Consider the following 21,096-nt stretch of genomic DNA (forward strand, 5'->3'; position numbering starts at 1 on the left):
AGCAAGGGAAGGATACAATCTCAGGATATTTATAATATAATAAAGAAGCTACCTTAAAGTTCTTGTGTACATGGACTTTTAGATAAGGTCAGACAATGAGAAAACAGTTGTCAGTTTGTAGTGCAAATTGACTGCCCGAGGCAGAAGTTCAGAATTTACTCTAGATAAAATAAGACTGTTTTTATAAGTGTTTTACAAATACTAAAACAGAGCTCAATGAAGTTCAAGCAACTAGTATGGAGATTATTTTACAAGTCCAGTCAGGAGGTAAAAAAAGCTATAGCTTTTATAGTAGTACAATTCTCAGATTATGAAGCATGGTATGCCCTCCTACAGAGGCCTTTCAGAATAAAAACAGCCTGTACTGTCACTGAGGAGCTCCAATAGTAGGTGTTGTTCTATCCTTTCTTCCTCAGAGCTATTAAGAATTTATGTCTATAAATGTTCTTAAAATTAATAAAATTTAATAAAAAAAAGAAAAAATTTATTTCTAGAAACGGCCTTAATTGATTTTTCTATTTTAATTTTGTTAGCTTCACATTTGACATCTGCCTTTCAGCTTACAACATGATCAAATATTTTGCTTAATTATCTTTATATGGGCAAACAAAAATGTTTACATAAAGACATGCAGTCCAGTGAATATTTATTCTAATAATTATGAAATATATTTTAGGCCTAGGGAAATAAACTATAATGGTACTAGCATTCAGCTTTCTACATGCTATTTGCTTTTAGCAAGTTTGTGGGTGAGGTAGCATGTTAAAAATGCAAAAATTTTTCTGTCCTTTTTAACCACTAACTATATGAAAGTTATGAATTTTGGAGGGAGGGCATTCCTATCTGATCCCAATGCACATTAAAATCTGAGTGCTGTTCTAATTTAGCCTGGTTATCTAAGTCCTTGCTCAACTCTTCCAGTTAGCTGAGCCACTTGTGGAACCCAGTCTCCAACTCATCTGTCATCTTTTCAATCATCCAAATTGCTATTCTCTCAATCAGAGCAAGCAATTTATGCTGTAAGTGAAGCAAAGGGTGAAAAACCACTTACTGAAGACAAACCAATGAGATCTGAGTACGAATGTTTAAGGGAGGGAAATGATACCATGATACCAAGGGTATCAGACTCTAAACAACATCGAGAATCCAGTTATCTCTTGCAAGTTGTGTGAATTTGGAGAAGTCATTTGCATTCTTGAAGGTCTGGTTTTTTTTCAATTTTTTTGTTTGTTTTTTAGTTTTAAACTGAGATCCTAGTAGCAACTTCTTTCTCTCCCTCCCACAGCGAAACCTGAAGCAGCCGGAATGCAATGGCACTACCATATTTTTCCAGGTCTTACAAGTTTTCTGTCTTTGACAGGGCACAGTTAGCACTTTTTTATCCTTTCTCTCGGTGGGAAGGATGAAAAAGATTTGTATTTTCTTTCTGTGAAGATGGAAATCTTTTTTTATTTTTTTTCTCCTTACAGCCAGAGGGTAACTAAGATTCTGGATTTTCATGGTGTTTTACTTTATATGAAAGAATTTTTGAGCTGTAACAAACAATGAAAAAAGTAAATAATTTTAGAACTCTTGATATCTTTTGGGGAAAGAAAGTTAAGGGAAAAGAGAACAAGGAATTAAGCTTTGCACAATATACCTCATTTAATCTTTATTAATACTCTTCTAAGTTGTCCTTATTATTCTCACAGTACACAGAACTGAAACTTAGATTATAAATTTGGCCAAAGTTATTACATTAAGCCAGAAGAACATGAAATTGAAGCCAGGCTTATCTTATTAAATTATTGCACCATGGAGACAGCTATCTATTTGTTGAATTGCTCCCCAGGCTGTAAGCAAATAGAATTAGTTTCTTTTTCTCTGAGAGATTCAAGAAGGTATCTCAAATAAAAGCAGTGCCCAGCACAAGACGCTTTGAATAGAAAACTTGTTCTAACATAAATACTCAATAGTTTACCTCAACCAAAAGCTAATTCAGCCCCTTGTCAGTACTAGTCTTGCCTCACTATTTTTTCTTCTTAAACATTCACTTCAACCATGTTAGCCTTTGAATAGTTCCCTGAACACACCAAGCTATTTTCTTTGAGCTTCTGCCCTCTGGAGCTTTGTAGTACCTCCTAATTAACATACTAACTTTAGTGCCTGCACCCCACAGCCCCACCTCTATATACCTCTTCCTCAAAACCACCCTAACAACTTCATCCCACGTAAGCTCTTCCCTACATTTTGTAAATTTTCTTTCTTTTTTTTTTTTTAGTTTGTGTCACACCTTGTGACTACAGTATTTACTCACTTGCTTTTGTCTGCCCCAGGCCTGACTCCACACCCTTCTTGGCCTAGCTCCACACAGTAATACTCAACTTCTAATGGGGATCTAGCAAAGAACAGCCACCCAATGAGTGGATAAAAAAAGGCAAAGGGGGAAGAGAGACAAAGAATGAGGTGGAGGGTAGAGGCTGAAATGAGTGAAGCACAGAGGTTATGGTAATGCATATTCTTTGAATATGCTGTAAGAATTCAACAATAAATTAAAGGGATTGCCGTTGTGTGCTGTCGAGTTAGAACCAACCCACAGGCGGCCCTTGAGCAGGGCTTCGGGGAAAGTAAACAGCACAGGCGACTGCCCATCTTTCTCCTGCTTAGCAGCTGGTGGATTTGAACCTCATGCCTTTTGGGTTGCAAGAGAGTAGGAGCTGGGAGGGGCAAACACCCCAAAACCTAAAATTGTGCTTAGTACTTAGGCTCAATAATTCATCTCTCTCTTTTCCATCAAAAAGAAACTACTCTAGTCAAAGTTTATTCTAAGACTTATTAAAAAAATAGTTTTCATAAAAATAATATACCTATTTGCAAGCCCTTCACATCACAGCATCTTCCAGCTCAAATGCTATCTCTCTATTCAAAGATGAAAGCATGTTTGTTCCCAAGCATTCCATTTTTTAGTATGTTTTTTGTGTGGTTTCCCCACCCCCACGCCCCAAACTAGCTAAATATCAAGATGACAAAGATTCTCACCACTAGACCAATTGGCAGCATCAGGATGTATGGTGAAGAGATTGAGATTATTCACAGCTTTAGTCTGCTTGGCTCCACAGTCAACACTCTTGGCACCAGCAGCCAAGAAATTAAAAGACGTATTGCGATGGGAAAGTCTGCTGTTAGGGACCTCTCTAAAGTACTCAAGAGCAATGGTGTCTCTCTGGATACTAAGGTGCGTCTGATACAGGCCATGATCTTCGCAATCACTTGTTATGCATCAGAAAATTGGACAATGACTAGGGAGGATAGAAGGAGAATTCATGCCTTTGAGCTATGGGGCTGGAGAAGAGTATTGAGGGTACCATGGACTGCTAGGGAAACAAATTCATCCTTGAGAGGGTTAAATCAGACTGCTCCTTGGAGGCAAGGATTCTGAGGCTTCATCTGACATACTTTGGTCATGCTGTAAGGAGAGACCCATCTGTGGAGTGGGACATCATGCTTGGGAGGGTGGAGGGCAGGCATAGGAGGGGAAGGCCCTCTAGGAGGTAGACTGATTCAGTGAGTGGGGTAATCGGGATGGGTGTGTTGGAGACAGTGAGACTGGCACAGGACAGAGCAGAGTTTAGAGTTGTTGTACACAGGGTCGCTATGAGTCACAAGCGACTTGATGGCACATAACAACAACAAACTAGCCACAAAACACTCTCCTAGTGGCCTAAGAACAACTAAACAATAATTGGAAAGGCTCATGGCCACATCCCTCTGTTAATTACCAGTGGATAAATGAAAAATAAACAGAACAGGATAATAGAAATATCGTGTTCCACGTACTTCTATTCACCTTAGATAAGTCACTTACCCAACTGCCACGAGTGTTCAAAGTCTAACTCGGCAGTTCACTAGCTGTGTAACTTTAGGCAAGTGACTCAGTTATCTATAGTTCCAAGGGCCCTGTGTCACAACGATTCTGTGCCTCACTTTCCTCTTCTGTAGAATCAGAAGTTATTTCCTCTGAGAGTTATTTTGAGAGTTAAGTCAAATCACTGTAAAGCACCAAATACATCCTGGCAAAGCAAAAAAATCATTTAATTTTAGCTTTAATTTTTTAATGTTTGATAATAAAATACTATTAGCTGATGCAGATCTTTTCCATCCTGAACAAATGAGTCTATTTCAGAGTTAAATTTAAAGAGTTATTATTTTTAGGAGTTGGCTTCTAGCTGGGAAGAGTTTTGTCTTGAATTCCCTCCCCCTCAAGGAAAAAGATAATGTTATAAAGAGAGAACAGAAAATACAGTTACCAAATCCAGAAGGAGAAAATTCTTGATCCCTAAAATCCTAGCTAAGCCCTAGGAAGTCCACTCCAGTGCAATCTTTGCCACGTAGAACATGGCTGTGGTATAAGAAAGTTGTTGTTGTTCTGTGCCACTGAGTCAGAAGAGACTCATAGCTGACACTCCAGTGGGCTCTCAGAAGCCTGCCCTTCGTTCTCTCATGCAGCAACTGGTAGATTAAAAGCCTCTGCCTTTGAGTTGGCAACACAACTTCTTACCGTTAGTTCACCAGCCCTCACACAAGAAAGAATGACAAAAAATTAGGAGTTAAAAGGAACATTTGTGCATAAATTAGTCTAGGAAAGCCTGGGCAAAAAGGGATGATTATGCAAAAACAGGATGATTATGGAAAAACAGGTAAGGATTCTTTAACTAGGACAAAGATGTTTCACATAAATCAATCACTTCCCATATTCCAGGCACTATTCCAAATATTTTCAATGCTTCAAATTCAGCCTAATGCTGTCAGTCACCATAAGAAATTATTGGCTCCTTTCTCTATTACCTCTCAAAGCAAATGGAGGCAGGAAGAGGTAAAGCAATCAGTCTTCTCAAGAATCATGCAAATTTCAAAGAAGTCTTCATTTACGGGTTCAGTACATCTGTGGGGGTGGTGGGTGTAAGACTGATTTAGTATTGGGAGTGGAAAAAATACTTAAAAGTAAAAAAGAAAAGACCCAAGGAAAGGGTGCTATTGAGATTTTAAATTTCAAATGCTAATATAATTTCAAAATGTATTTCTAAAACGCTGACCTCTGTTTGAGGCACTTCAGTAAAGAAATAATGAGAATGTCCTAAAGAAGAAGTCCTAAAGGGAACATATCAATAACTTTGTTTGGATGAAAAGGAGTTTCAAGGCAGAGAATATGCAACTATTCTTCCACCACTGGAGCAGCTTTTTGCCACAGACACTTCCTTGCTTGACTTTGTTCACATTGCCCCACTTGGTGAACTTCACTGATAATAAAGTATTAAAATGTTAAGGAAAAAAGAATTTAAGACTCAGCTTAGAGGTCTACCACAGATGGTAACTCTTCAAATACTTGTTTACTTGTACTCCAACCAAGATATTTCACTAATAAGCATAACTTTTCAACTGTTCTTGCAAGTACAGGTACATGATTCTTTGGTGAGACTCAGAAGAAAATGTAAAGTGTCTGTTATTTGAAAAGCTCAACCAGTTAGACCTAATTACCTAACTGGTGTCACTCCTTGTGTAAAAGTACTGAAGCCAATAAAAACAGGAAAATGAGAGCTGAACAAACTTTAAACAGATAATGTGAGCAATAAAAATTCACTGACTTGCATTGAGTGTTTTTACTCAAACCTTCAGCCACGAATAAAGGCCTATATTTTATTTGCCAGGCATTTTCCCTAGAGAATTCTTGATCAATGACTCAAGTGGACAGGTTTCGAATTTAAAAACATCTCATCAGAGGGAAAAAAAAAACACAAAAAAACAAATTTTGGAGGAAATGCTGGCAGCCTAGTGGGAAGATGTTGCACTGTTAACCCAAAGGCAGCAGTTTCGAAGCCACCAGGTGCTTCAAAAGAAGAAAATGGGAAATCTCCTGTGTACTTTACAACTTCTGAAAACCTACTGGAAGATAGCTGAGTCAGTTCTGACATGACAGCACACAGTAACAATCACACAGTAACAACAACAATCTATGAACAGTCTATGAAACCTAGCCAAAAATGCACAACATGGAGGATAAAATAAATAGGACCTTCTAAAACTGAAAACCTTATGAGAAAAAAATAAAATAAAAATTCCAAGAACATCAAAATGAGCCTACAGACTAAGAAAAATATTTTTGCAAAGACCTATCAAATAAAAAGTTCATATCTAAAATTTATATCAACAATAAAGGCAAACAAACAAATACAAAATGGGCAGAAGAAAGGAAAAGACTCTTATCATGAACAAACAAATGAGATCAAGTTCAGGACAGTTTTAGGAACTGGCACCTGTCTGGAAAATGTTTTATCTTGAATCTTGAAGACATTAAGATGGTCAACAAATATGAAGAAATACTGAAGGTCATTAAACCACTGTTATTAAGAGCAGCCAAGAAAGGCAAAGTGAGGCAACAATGAGGTCTCATCTCACCAAAGCAACAATAAAAGTTCAACACGGCAGGAAACCACAAATGCTAGCTCTAGGGTGCAGTGAGATTGGCCTCTCATACACTGCTGAAAATATGTTGCAACCACTATAAAATACAGCAGTGATTCCTTTAAAAGCAGAAAAATGGAAGTATCATTTGATCCTGCTATTCCACTACCAGGTATGTACTCTAACTAAATAAGGGCTTCAACACAAACAGATACATGTATACTCATGTTTACTACAGCATTATTTGAATTAGCAAAGAGGTTGAAACAACCTAAACACCTATCAGTGAAGAAAAAAAAATGGCTAGAGAAACATTTACACATTGGAGTATTATGCAACACTGAAAAATAATCAAGAATTTGTGGACTCCCACACAACATGGACGAGTGTACAAGACGTTATGCTGAGTGTAAGTCAGTCACAAAAGAACAGAGGCTGTATAATATTATAAAAAGCTGGAGAAAGGCTGACATACAGAAAGAATCAATCAATACTATTACCAGGGAGAGGAAAGTGAGGTAGAGAGTAGAAAGGAAGCAGACATTAAAGTGAGAGAAGTGAAGGACGAAATAGAGTGAATGGACAATGATCAGACATTGTGTATATTGTAATTAATGTATATACATTGTCAAATCACAATTAAAAAACCCAACAACTCTATTTTGGATGATCACTATACACATGTTTGTAAGACTGAGGACCATCTGATTTGCCTAGTATGATTCCTTAAGTGCTTAATAGCTATAAATTAGACTCAAAGTGGCAGGAAAAAAATGTTATATTAAGTCTCCCTTGGGACACTCATGCACAAAAAAAGACTAACTTTCCACAAAGCCATTTTTCTAAGATGGCATTCACCTAACAAAGATATCTCCTGGTATTACTTCCTGCTGTTAAATGCCATGGATTAAAAACTAATGCAAAGCTGACCCTCAGTGGATTTTAAGGAGCTCTAAACCACACAGGAGAGGAATGCCCATCTCACTCCCACAGAGCTGCTGCCGGATTGGAAACACCTGCCTTTGGCTTGGCAGAACAACTCATTACCCCTGGGCCAGCAAAAACAAGTTCTCCCTAATCACAAAAGACTAACTCAACAACTGGCACTAATTTCAATCTTCTTGTGTTTTCAACTGTTAACTGCTTTAAATTAGAACTTTCTTGCCAGTCACAACTTAGGAACATACCTTTGTCAGGTGTTATGTAATTGGGAATGGACTCACCTCACTTTTCTAGTACCCACTTGTAATAAAAAGAAATAGAAAAATTCCATTTAACACACTTGTAAAAATATTATCTTGCTAAACCTTATATCTCTGATCAACTATGTTAAAGGTGCAATTTCATACTTGCTGACACTTTTCAATGGAACAAAACCAGTCTGCTTTACCATATCTTTTTTTTATGAAAATCAAAATACAGCAGACCTTACTCAGGTCTTAAAACCACAGTTTCAAGTATGGAAATAAATAAACAGCAGTAAAAACTTTTCCTTTCTCTTTAAATTTTAATGCTCTTGGTGTTTCATTTGTTCATTTCAAAAATCAAAATGGCTCTCCCCCACGTTGCCTTAACACCTAAACCTCGTTTTAGAGTCTGTGACTAAAACATTGTAAATTTTTAAGTTCTTGACTCTGTCAGAAAGTTTTAGGCAACCGTGAGAAAGAGGCAAGGTAGAGAAATGATCTCAGAATGACACCAGCAGAAATTTCTTAGTTGTCTTGATCTCTGAATTATTGAGTGGGTCTGGTTCCTGCTCTTCTTTCTGTAAATAACAGCTAATTCTGTATCTATATCCAATGTCAAGAATCTGTATAAAGAATGCTTTCTGTCCCAAATCGTGCAAAGTTATTTGAGTCCCTTTCATTCTAGTTTTATTCTACTCATATTACTTTTTTTTTAAAGGTCCTGTTATTTCAGCACACTCTGTGTCTCTCCTCTTTTTATTCTTTGTCACTTGGCATGGTCCTTTCAAACATGATTCTGTAGTTCCACATTTGCCTCCCTAATCACATATGCCCCCCTGGCTCTGCCCAAGTTAATAGAACTGCGCAATAAAAGTAGCAGGGACCTGTCCAGGCTCAAGAACCTTTTGAACAGAAGAAAACTTGAAAATGTTAAGAAATGTGTTCATCTAAGTTTTGTGAAAGGATTACAAGTCGCTATTTGAGCAAGACAGAAAACTCAGACCTATATTCTGCAAGCCTTTTCTTTATATATCTCCAAAGGACTTTTTACACACATTTTCTTAAATGGCCTTTTCATGCTTTAAATACATGTATTTTTCATATACCCAAGCAAACGGACATTTTACTAACCTTAGTGTGTTCAATCTTGAAGTTGGTGAGAGGGGTGGGTAGGTCGGGCATGCCTGAGGAAGACATCTCTGACCGTAGTGTTAAAGCGCAGGCGAGGGGTTTGCTTCTTTCTAGCCAAGCACTTGGCTTTATTTGTTGCCTGCGGTCCGCATGGATAAAATAGATTTGCATACTGGGCTATGATTGGATGAACAAACTTGGAGCTAAAAGAAAAACGAAACTACTTATTTGAAACAAAGGCAGGAAGCTTTTGACTTTACATTTAAATTCTTTGGACCACTCAGCTAACATTGAATCTGCTGTTGGAGAAATTGCAGGGGAATTAAGTTTACAAAGCCGAAAGCAGCGCTAAGGGTCTGAGGGGCAGCTGCTCTGGTCTCCAAGGCTAGTTGTTACTCTTGTTTTTTCATGCTAGTTAGTATGCAGCTTTCCATTTTCCGGGATGTTAGAAACAGAGACTGTAAAGATTATGCAAGATTTACTTGTATTCATCAGTAGGTGATGAAGACAGGACTTCCTTCAGGCTGTTATTTGGGGATGGAATGTCCTCTTTCTAGGCAATTGTACAAAAAAGCTTTTAAATAGGTGCCCCAGATGATTCAAAATTCATAAGTTAATATTTTAAGCTCGGAATATTCAAAATGGATTTTTTCTTACTTTTAAGAGCAATGTATTTCTTACTTTTAAGAGCAATTGTATTAAAACTATGGTAAAATTACAAGATTAAAAAAACAACAAAACCTTTCTTTTTAACTTTGTTAAAGTTTAGGCAAACTCTGGTGGCCTAGCGGCAAGAAGCTGCACTGCAATCCCAGAGGCACATGGTTCAAATCCACCAGACGCTTTGCTGAAGAAGGAGTGACAATCTCCTCCTGTACCAGTCAGATCGAATTTGATGGTACGCACACATAAAATAATAATTAAAAATAAATAAAGAAAAAAGAAAAAGAATCTCACACACACACCCCCAACACCTGAAAATTGCCAGCTGTATTGAATATTGGCTTAAGACAGGGGAACCGAGATTTGATTGAATGTTGTTTGCATTGCTAGGTGTGGTCCACTTAGCTCAGACTCAGAGACCTCTCAACACACCTAAACTTAGCAGGATTTTGCCACATCCTCACTATCCGCTATATTTACTCCTTTTGTTACTGTCTCTGTGCCAATCCATCTCACTGAGGCTCTTCCTCTCCTCTGACCCGCCACCATTCTACATATGATGTCCTTTATTTACTAGACACTGGCCCCTCTTGACAACATCACAATGTAGACATCTACTTTTTCTCTCCTCCCACAGAACCCCCAGTTTACAGATATGAGAAGGATAAAGAGGTTACTTATGGAACTATTTAGTGCATGATCAGAATTTGCTCTCAGGCCAATCCAACGCCAAAATTCTGGTTCTTATTTCTATTTTCTCCCCACCCTCTCCCTGAGAAAATTTCTAGAGATTCACCACTTGGCTCATTTAGTTCTCCAGGTATATAACCAAGCTCAGAAATCCTCAGCATTACTCTTTAGTCTTCTCATACACTTCATGAGTCAGCATACTTTTTTCTGTCAAAAATGACAGATAATAAATTTCCCGCTTTTTATGCAAATAATCTCAGTAGTTATAATGCGAAAGTAATTTTAGACAATAAGCAAACAAATGAGTGCAGGTATGTTCTGATAAAAATTTATTTGAAAAAAACAAATGTCATAAGCCGGATTTGTTCCACAGCTTGTAGATTGCCAACTTCCTTGACTCTGAGAATACCATCTCCATGTTTTGATTCTCCTTTGTCTCGGGCATTAAGCTAAACTACAAACTTCTGTGTTTTTCTACTTCTGTACTCTCTCATGTTCTCTCTCAGGAAATATGACATTTTATTTTTTCCTCTTTCAAATCTATATTATCACATCAGGAGTGGGGTGGGGAGAAGGGAGCAAAGTTCATTCACACTCCACGGATCCAGGAAGTTTGGAATCCATGAGAATCTGAAATTCTGTTCTGTCTCTTCCCCTTTTGATCAGGATTTTTCTGTCCAGACACCATCCATCCAATTCTTCAGGTATCAGAAAAGACAGTAGTTGCTCATGGAGGCAATTAGCCACACATTCCATGCCCATGCCTATCTTCCTGACTCTAATTTTTCTGTTGTTCCAGGTGACTAGAGATGAATTGCTGTGCCTGAGATGAGTTGCGTGCAACCTTTTAGGACTCCAAATCAAATTAACAGAACTGTCTCATGAAACCATGACCGTAAACTTCCATACCAGAAATTTAAATCCATGAGGAGTTTGGTTTTCTCACAGCTTGTATATTTTACTGTGATTGCTGTCTAGCTCCTGTAGCTTTTATCAGTTCAATTTCTCTTGCCCCTGGTAATGATTAGTAAATTTTGTCCTCTGTATATTTGCTTTTTATTATCCTGTTATAAAAGTCACACCACACTTGGCCTTTTATGATTGGCTGTGGGATTTAACGCACAATTGCACAACAGCTGTTGCATGACTTGCAGCTTGGTGCTCCAGCGTGTTCAGGCAGCTGTGTTGTGCTGCTTCACATTTCAGCTGCAGAGTTGCTTGTGCATTGAGCCACCAGGTTTTTTATGCCCGTTCAATGAAAACCTCAAGACTTCATAATACAAATGGCCTATCATTACTCTCCAAAGTGCTCATCTGTGGCCGTTGTTTTCTGGACATAAGGACAGACCCCTTTATAGCCGATATTACTGAGTTTAGGCAAAGAGGGCAGCGTCTAAGACAAGTTACCATACCTGCCCATTTTACTTCTACAAATGTGTACTAAGTGTGTTTTATTATAAGCATTGTGACTAGAGAATTGTCAGTTCTCCAACTTGGGGTTACTTGAAGAGCATGTCTTATCTGCCCCAAAACAACATGGTCTTCTCATATTTCATTTTGAAAGTGTCACACTGTACCTAGAAACTTTGTTCATAATGAATATATTCCTAGAAAGGTTTGCATGAACTGGAGGCTTTCTGTGGCTGCCACCCTTCCTTTAAGATGGGATACATGGCTTTGATGACAGCACATGGTCAAAGAGGTACACTTCAAGATTTAACCCAGACTTGTTCAATTTTATTGTATCTCAGAGTTATCCAGTAGGAAAGAAGCTGGCATAGAGTAATAGATTAGGTGCAAATGATTGGTGCAAATAATTAACATGTTCAGCTACTAACAGAAAGGTTGAAAATTGAAGTCTACCCAGAGAACCCATCAGAGAAAGGCCCTAGGATCTATTTGTGAAAAAGCAGCTGCTGAAGACCTTCTGGAGCCCAGGTCCACCCTGACACAAGTGGGGTCATCATGAGTTGGAATTGAGTTGATGGCAGCTAGTTAGGTGATTGGTTAAAGGGAAAGAGTGTTTAATCATTCTTTCCTTCTTGAAGACAAACTAGGTTGCACAAATATGAGATATACACACACATGGATTTATACTGTGCTGCAACCCCAAAGGAAGGTGGTTCGAGTCCACCAGCTGCTCCATGGGACACACTGCCTCCGAAAACCCACCAGAGGCTCAGCTATGGGTTGGTTCTGACTCAATAGAACAAAACAAATAGCATTTATTTCTTCACATATATTTCATATACAAATACGTAGATGATATAGATAGTAAAGAGATATTGATAGAGACAGAAACAGAGGTAGAGATAGATGAGATAGATAGATTTAGACATAGAGATAGAGAAAGAGGGAGAAAAATGGAGAGAGAAATAGAGATAGATATAGATATGTTGTTGTTGTTGTGTGCCCATAGCTGACCCTTTAGTGGGTTTTCAGAGGCAATTAATCACGTAGAAGGAGACTGGTCAGAAGAAGACCATTAGAGATGGACTGACATAATGACCACTAACATTGACTTGAGAATGTGAAGATTTGAGGATAGTGCAAAAAAGGGCAAGATTCAGATCTGTTGTCTATATGGTTGTTACATGTCACAGTGGTCTCAACAACAAAGAATAATAGTAATACATAAATAAATAGATTTAGATGCATATATATGAAAATACTTATCTACCTATTTGATACACACACACAAGATTGAGTCATTTAATATCCAGGACACATAAACACTACATTCTGCATTGTACATTTATTTGTATATATTTTACGTGCATGTATCAAAGTAACCCCTTGGTTGTGAGCTTTTCTGGCTCTAGTTCCTTGAGCTTCTGAGTGCATGACATTCCCTGAGCGTCTCCTGAGAGTCTGGTCAGAATTGGAAACCTTAAGGACAAGAACAAAGTAGCCTGAACCCAGACTCTCCCTGAAGGGACCAATTCATGAGACATCCAGGGAGGACACCTACCAGCGGCCATCAACAGAGCCATGATGGCCTAGGCGGGCTGCTGCAGTCAGGGCCTGCAGTCTTGGCTGTAGCTCTCAAGATGTAACTGAGGTGAGGGGTGCTGCTGAACGGAGGCAGCGGTGGGACCCAAGCTACAGCTCCCTTGGTGCCAAAACTTCTGTCACCCCTTCCAAGCAAGTACCTCTTCCCCACTCCACCTGCAGATGTGCCTGGACAGACATTCTGCAGAACATATCTGTGAATACATTTACTTGGAGGACTTGAGAGAGGACGGAGAAAAGGTTTTTTTCCTCTTTTAAGCCTGTGAATATATTTCCAGGCATTTGGTTGGGAAAGTTGTTATCATATGAACAAACTTCAAGTCTATGACTTCAGCTATTACTCAATCTGCTCTGATTTTCAAGAGGAACTTCTCCAGAATGTAAATCAATGATCAGTCATTAAAAAGTAAATGAATCATACCCTTCTTGCACTCACATGACCAAGTGAAATAAAACAAATTCAAAACTTCACTGCAACTTGAATAGTAATGTAATAATTATTAAAAATCAAATAATAAATACATCTTATGCATTTGGTTATGCAAAAAGAGCTTTTCTAAAAAAATCTTTTCTTTCTAATTTATGGATTTATTTATTGAAACTAGATTTTTCTATCTTTTTTCTGTCTCTGTCTCTCTCCTCCTTAACTCTTCCATTCTCCCTATCACCCTATTTCACTGTGGTCTTAAGCACATTTGGACTAGTCTGTCTTTTCTTAACCCAGCAATGGGTATGTTTTTTGCTTTTGCTAAAGATTACACAACTTTAGAGGAGAGTACACCATCTTTTACCTAGTTGGTTTAGAGTACTTTGGAGGAAGTGGACTTGTATGTGTGAGTGAATCTATGTGCTTGGTTGGCAAGTAGCTATTAAGAATGAAGGTGGCACCACAACAAGATCAAGGTAAACAATCCGATTGAATAATGGGCACAGGATATGAACAGATACTTCACCAAAGAAGACATTCAGATGGCCTACAAGCACATGAAGAAATGTTCAAAATCCCTAGCTTTAAGAGAGATGCAAATCAAAACAACTATGAGATATCATCTCATCCAGTAAGAATAGAAAAACTTAGCAGAACAGCAAGTAACAAATGCTGGCGAGGTTGTGGAGAAACAGGAACCCTTATTCACTGTTGGTGGGAGTGTAAAATGGTGCAACCACTATGGAAGACTGTGTGGCACTTTCTCAAAAAGTTGCAAATAGAGATACCATTTGACCCAGCAATTCCACTACTGGGAATATACCCCCAAAGAAACCATAACCGCCACCCAAGCAGATATATGCCCACCCATGTTTATCATGGCTTTGTTCACAATAGCAAAAAGTTGGAAACAACCTAAGTGCCCATCAACAAACGAATGGATAGAGAAGCTCTGGTATATTCATACAATGGAATACTACACTGCATTGAAAAACAAGGAATTTATGAAATATTATTCTAAATGGGTGACCCTGGAGGACATTATGCTGAGTGAAGTATCTCAGTCACAAAAGAATAAATACTGCATAGTGCCACTGTTGTAAAACAGGACTGACATAGGGGTTGGAGGGAGACTGAGAAAGGATAAATAATGTACACTGCATTGAAACAGTCGAGGGAGAAAACTGTTTAAAAGGGATATGTGATTAGTTATTATTGTCATGACAGGAATCCAGAGCGAAGGCTGCATGGTGGAGTGGACCTGGGAGAAGGGATTGTAAAACAATGAAAGAATTTTTCTTTTGCTTTTCAAAGAGAAGAGTGTACTGTGGGGCAGGGGAGGGCTGGGCAGGGAGAAAACTGCAACAAAGAATGAATGGAAATCCAAAGTGTCTGTAAATTTTCATTAAAATTAATAATAATAATTTAAAAAAAGAATGAAGGTGGAAGAAATGTCAGGACACTGAGAACATACATATGCATATTTGTTTCTCTGCCATTCTCTGATTAGAGAGCTCTTTTTGTCTACCATTTCCCCTGCTCCTGCATTATCCCCTGCTCCTTCCCTATTAACATTTTGGTTTGTGATGCTAAAACACGAGGGGTGCTCCTTTTACTTAATGCAGTCAAGATACTAACTGACTGGACTAGTGACACAAAGGAAAATACTGTTGCTCTTAGGTGCCAACTCATAGTGATTCCACCACAGACAGGAGATCGAAACATTGATCGATCTCCCGCCATCCTCAAGTCGGTGCTATGTTGGGGCCCAATTGTAGCCTCTGTGTCAGTCTATCTTGAAGGTCCCCTCTTCTTCTCCGACCTACTTTACCAAGCATAATGTTCTCACTCAGAGAATAATGTGTTCTGATATATAAAAGATAAAATCTTGTCAGCCTTGTTTCATTCTGACCAGTTTGTTTTGTTTTGTTTTCTTCTAAGAAGATTTGTTTTTCTAGCAGTCTGTGATATATTCAATACTCTTTGCTACACCACATTTTTCAAAGTCTTCTTACATCTTTTGTATTCATAGTCCACCTTTCTTTTGCACATGAAGTAATTGAAAATACTATGGCTTGAGTTGGATTCAGCTTAATCCTAAAAGTACCGTTTTGTTTATTTTTAACACTTTAATGTTTGTAGCAGATTTGCCTAATATTGTTGTTGTTATGTGTCTTCAAGTCACCTGTGACTCATGGTGACCTTATGTACAACACCTGTGAAGCCTGCCCTGTCCTGAGCCAGTCTCACCGACTCCGACACACCTACCCCCATTGTCCTAGTTACTGTATCAATCAAGCCAAGGTCTTTTTGTCCTGCACTGTGCTTCCACCCCTCTGAACATGATGTCCTTCTCCAAGGACAGGTACCTCCTAGCCATGTGCCTAAAGTAGATGATACAGACTTTTAAAATGCTAGCCTCTGAGAAGAAACTTGCTTCCACCCTTTTTGAGACAGACCTATTTGTTTTCTTGGCAGTCCATGGTATGATCAAGACTCTTCTCCAGCACCACAGCTCAAAGGCATCAATTCTTCTCCTGTTATCCTTAGACATTGTCCAGATCTCTGATGTATACCTAGTAATTATTAAGACCATGGCCTGCACTAGGCACAGCTTAGTTTCCAGACCGACTTCATTGCTTCTCAGTACTCTAGAGAGGTCCTCGATAGCAGATTTTTCCAGTGCAATTTCTCTTGATTTCCTGATTGCTGGTGCCAAGAGTGTTGATCCTGGAGCCAAGCAAGCTATGATTGTTAACAACCTCCATCTATCATGGTGCTGCCAAATAGCCCAGTGGTGAAAATCTTTGTCTTCTTGACTGAGCTTCTATCTATATTGAAAAATTATAGTCCTTGATCTTCTGCAGCAAATGCTTCAGGTCCACCTCAGTTTCAGCAAACAAGGTTGTATGACCTGCATGATGTAGGTTGTTGATGAGTCTTTCTCCAATCATGATGCCACATCCCTCATAAAGTGTCTCTAATATGCTCCTTTTGGTAAAATGCTTGCCTCTTGAAACTCTATGAACGTTGAGAAATGATAGTTATAGAAAAGCTTCAGGTCTTTTGTACATAGGGTTGCTATGAGTCATGATCAACTCGATGGTAACCAACAACAACAATGTGCAATATCATTTGATTTCTTGAGTGTTGCTTCAATGGACTCTGGATCCAAGTAAAACAAAATCTTTGAGAATTTCAATCTTTTCTTCATTTATCATCATGTTGCTTATTGATTCAGTTGGGAAGATTTTTGTTTTCTTTATATTCAAATGTAATCAATACTCAAAGCTGAAGTCTTTGATCTTTATCAATAAGTCCTTCAAATGTTCTTACTTTGATCAAGAAAGGTGATGTTATCTCTAACTGCAGTTGATTGCAGGTGTACGGTAAAAATCCACCTGGTGCTCTGTGGGAGAAAGACGGACCCCCTCCTCCCACGTGATTCACTGCCCTTGAAACCCCTCCTGGAGGGTCACGTGGTAGGTACTCCACAACAGCAGGGAGTCGGCCTCTAATCCTGGACCTGTGTTCTTCATGGTGTAGAGCCATTGTTCATAGGGTCGCCTTGAATCATATTCAACTTTCGACACATAACAACAACAACAACAATGTCTCAAATACCTTTTCTCTTATGTCAAACAAACTCAAACAGTTGGACTGTTTTTATAAAGCAAATTCAGAGGTGCAAGTCCACCTGGCAAATTTTAGGTAAACTATAGTTGGAAAGAAAATTTTCTTCCCATTTCTAACTACTCAGATGGATGGTTGTTATCTCCCTCAAAACATAAAATAATTATGCAAAACACGTAACAACAAGTTAGAATTCTTATCCGCAGAGCAACCATTTACTTCCTAGTCACAGAACATGTAGACACAAAGTTCGGAGAAGAAAAGAAAGACATTTTCCTGTAGGAGAGAGAATGATTCTACCTACAACATAATTTCTAATCCCATTGAGTCACTCATCGTGTCAATCCATCTCATCCAGGGTCTTCCTCTCCTGCTCTGTCCCTTGACCCTTCCCAGCATCATGTTCTTCTCCAAGGCAATGGGATTGAGTCAGTGAGACTATTTCACAATAGGGCAGGATACAGAGCTGTTGAACATAGGGTAACTATGAGTAACACGTGACTCAATGGCATGTAACAACCGCCACCACCACCACCATGATTTCATCCAGACTAATTTAGAACCTTTAACTTCTTGAACTGTAATAGAAAAAAATTTGTTGTTGTTGTTGTTATGTGCCATTGAGTCACTTGCAACCCATAGAGACTGCAGCTCTAAAGCCTGCCCTGTCCTGAGCTAGTTTCACTGATTCCAACACACCAACCCCCATTGTCCCATTACTGCAACAAACCATCTCATCCGGAGTCTTCCTCTCCTCTCCCCTTCCTAGTATGATGTCCTTCCTTCTCCAAGGACCAGTCCCTCCTGGCCACGTGCCCTAAGTATGTGAAATGGAGCTTCAAGGAGAAACTTGGTTTCACCCTCTCCATGATAGACCTATTTGATTTCTTGGCAGTCCACAGTATGTTCAAGACTCTTCTCCAGCATCACAACTCAAAAGCATAGATTCCTCTTCTATCATCCTTTGTCATTGTCCAGCTCTCTGATGCATAGCAAGTAATTGCAAAGACTGTGACCTGGATTAGGCACACCTTAGTCTCTAGTCTGACATCACTGCTTTTTAGTACTCTGGAGAGGTCCTGATAGCAGATTTTCCCAGTACTATTAGTCTTTTGATTTCCTGACTGCTGGTGCCAAGAGGGTTGATTGTGGAGTCAAGCAAGCTATAACTGTTAACAACCTCAGTCTCTTCTCCATCTATCATGGTGCTTCCAATTGGACCAGTATTGTGTTTACATTATCAAGTTGGTGTTTTTGCAACAACCATAGAGAGCCTAGTACACATATCAATAAAAGCACAAATTCAGAGATGCCAAATGCATACAGTGTCATTGACTACACACATTATGAGTATCATTCAGAATTCTAGTTTATATTTTTATGTTCTTTGTCAAATAATATACAATTTCTACATATACCTTTCAATGAAAAACTCCTCAGGTACAAGATGCTTTATATTTTTTTTAATTTTTTATTTTTAGTGTGTGTGTGTGTGTACCATCAAATCAGATTTGACTGTTACAGGAGGAGATTGTTCCTCCTTTTCCAGCAAAGCATCTGGTGGATTTGAACCGCACATCTCTGGGATTGCAGTGCAGTGTCTTGCCACTAGGCCACAAGAGCTCGCCTAGATGCTTTATATTTTGAAGATAGCATGAATACGTATAAATACCTAACGTACTGCTACTATAAAATGCAATCATAGTTAGTGATGCTTGTAAAACTGATAATTTGTAACTATTTTAAGAGGACAATTTCAAACTCCTGTTTGCACTTACTTGCTCAGATCTGTTCTGACATTTTAAAGTTAAGTGTACATATTCATATCTAAGATCACAATCTAAATTTATCTTCCACACTCTGGTCTTACATTACAGCTACCTATGTTACATCTAGGAGTTTATAGATCGTGAAAAGGGTTAAGGGCTTGACTATTAGCCAAAGGTTGATATTCAAACACTTCCAAAGATCCTTAAAAAAAAACCTGACAGTCTGAGATATTGCAGCTTATTTTGATACATCACAGCCTTGAAAACCCCATGGAGCAGACATCTCTACTCTTCACACGTGAGGTTGCCGAGAGTTGGAATCCACTTCAATGACAGCTAGGAACAATAAAAACAACAATAATAATGTGAGCATAAGCTGCATATCATACTTGGCCATTTACTTTGATTTGCACATACAGGAACCCCGTTACTTCTTTTATGTGGATCCTGCAATGATTATTATTTTATGTTTACAAATTATTTAAAAAATCACATGACTTTTTCCCAAGAGCCATAGTGTTTTCAATCACCTTCTATGTCTGAGACAGTGTTTGTCATTGCTGTCAAGTCAGAATCAGCTTATGGTTGACCCTTCATCAGGCTTCTAAAGTTGAAAATCTCCCAGGAAAGAATTGCCAGGTTTTTTCTTCTTAGAAAGGCGGTGGATTTGAACTACCAGAGAGGCATTGTCTTTGGGTAAGCACAACTTTTTAAACTTTGCCAACAAAGCTCCCTTGTGAGGCATGCTATTGTTGTCATTCAGTGTCATGGAGTTGACTATGACTCATAGAGAGCCTGTGAACAACAGATCTGAACCCTGTCCCAACCTGCAGTATCGTCGTGATAGCCCATTGTTAAAATCAGTATGTCAATCCATCTCATTAAGAATCTTCTCTTTCCCTAACCCTCCACCTTTCCTCGTATATTTTCCCAAAGATTGGCCTCTCCTAATAACATGCCCAAGGATGTGAGATGAAAGTTCATAGATTTGTTTGTACTTTTAGTAACCCATAGGGCATTCAATACTCTTCTTTGGTCATCCTTATTCCTTTTCAAACGTTCAGATGCATAAGAAACAATTGAAAACACCACAGTTTGGATCAGGTGAACCTTAGTCTTTAAACTGATAGCCTTTCTCTTAACACTTTGGAGAGGTGCTTGGCAGCAGATTTTCCCCAATGCAAAATGTCTTTTTATTTCTTGACTACCACTCCCACGAGTGTTGATTGTGGATCCAAGTAGATCACAATTCTTGACAACTTCAATCATTTTTCTTTTCATCTGTCGTGATGTTGCTTTTTGGTCCAGTGGTGACCATTTTTGTTTTGTTGATGTTGTAATCCATTTTGAAGACTGTAGTATTTTATCTTCTATGGTAGGTTCTTCATTCCCTCTTTACTTTCAGCAAGCAAGGTTGTGTTATCTATGGAAAGCAAGTTGTTGATGAGTTTTCCTCCAATCCTGATGTCATATTGTTTTTCACACAGCACATCTCAGATTCTATGATCAGCATATAGATTGAATACCTATAGAGAAAGGATACAATACTGATGAACTTATCTCCTGATTTTAAGCCATGCAAATGTTCCCTTGTTTTGTCTGGACAATTGCTTTTTACTCTAGGTTTACATTTCTTATGAGTGCAATTAAGTGTTCTGGAGTTTACATTCATCTCAGTGTTAGCCAAAATTTGTTATGATCCACACAGTCAAATGGTTTTGCATAGTCAATAAAACACAAACATTTTTCTGGTATTTTCTGCTTCAGCCAAGATCCATCTGACATCGATATCTGACTTTGATACCTTGCCTTGCACAATCTCTTCAGAATCCAACTTGAATTTCTGGCAGTTCTCTGTTGATGTAGTATATTAAAAATTTTTAAATAATCTTAAGCAAGATTTTACTTACATGTGATATTAATGATATTTTTCAATAATTTCTGCACACTGTTGGGTCACCTTATTTTGGAATGGGAAAAAATATGGATCTTTCCAAGCAGTTGGCCAGCTAGCTGTCTTCCAAATTTCTTTTAGGCTACTGAGAACATCCAAGGATGCATCTCTGTGTTAAAATACTTCACTTGGTGTTCCATTAATTCCTAAGGCTTATATTTTGCCAATTCTTTGAAAGCAGTTGTTTTTTTT

At 38.4% G+C, this 21,096-nt stretch overlaps 1 protein-coding gene across 1 annotated transcript in view; it reads right to left on the reverse strand.

Annotated features, from left to right (window-relative positions):
* The window catches only part of LOC102865969 (retinal dehydrogenase 1-like), a 53,680-nt gene extending 44,858 nt beyond the window's left edge, over nucleotides 1-8,822 (reverse strand). The window contains exon 1 of the mRNA XM_006894378.1: nucleotides 8,757-8,822. Coding sequence (XP_006894440.1) covers nucleotides 8,757-8,822 — 66 coding nt within the window. The remainder of the gene's footprint in view (nucleotides 1-8,756) is intronic.
* Nucleotides 8,823-21,096: the final 12,274 nt, after the last annotated feature.

Source organism: Elephantulus edwardii, unplaced genomic scaffold (genome assembly GCF_000299155.1).
Source record: "Elephantulus edwardii isolate Elephantulus edwardi_28Jun2011 unplaced genomic scaffold, EleEdw1.0 scaffold00141, whole genome shotgun sequence".
NCBI classification, from domain to species: Eukaryota; Metazoa; Chordata; class Mammalia; order Macroscelidea; family Macroscelididae; genus Elephantulus; species Elephantulus edwardii.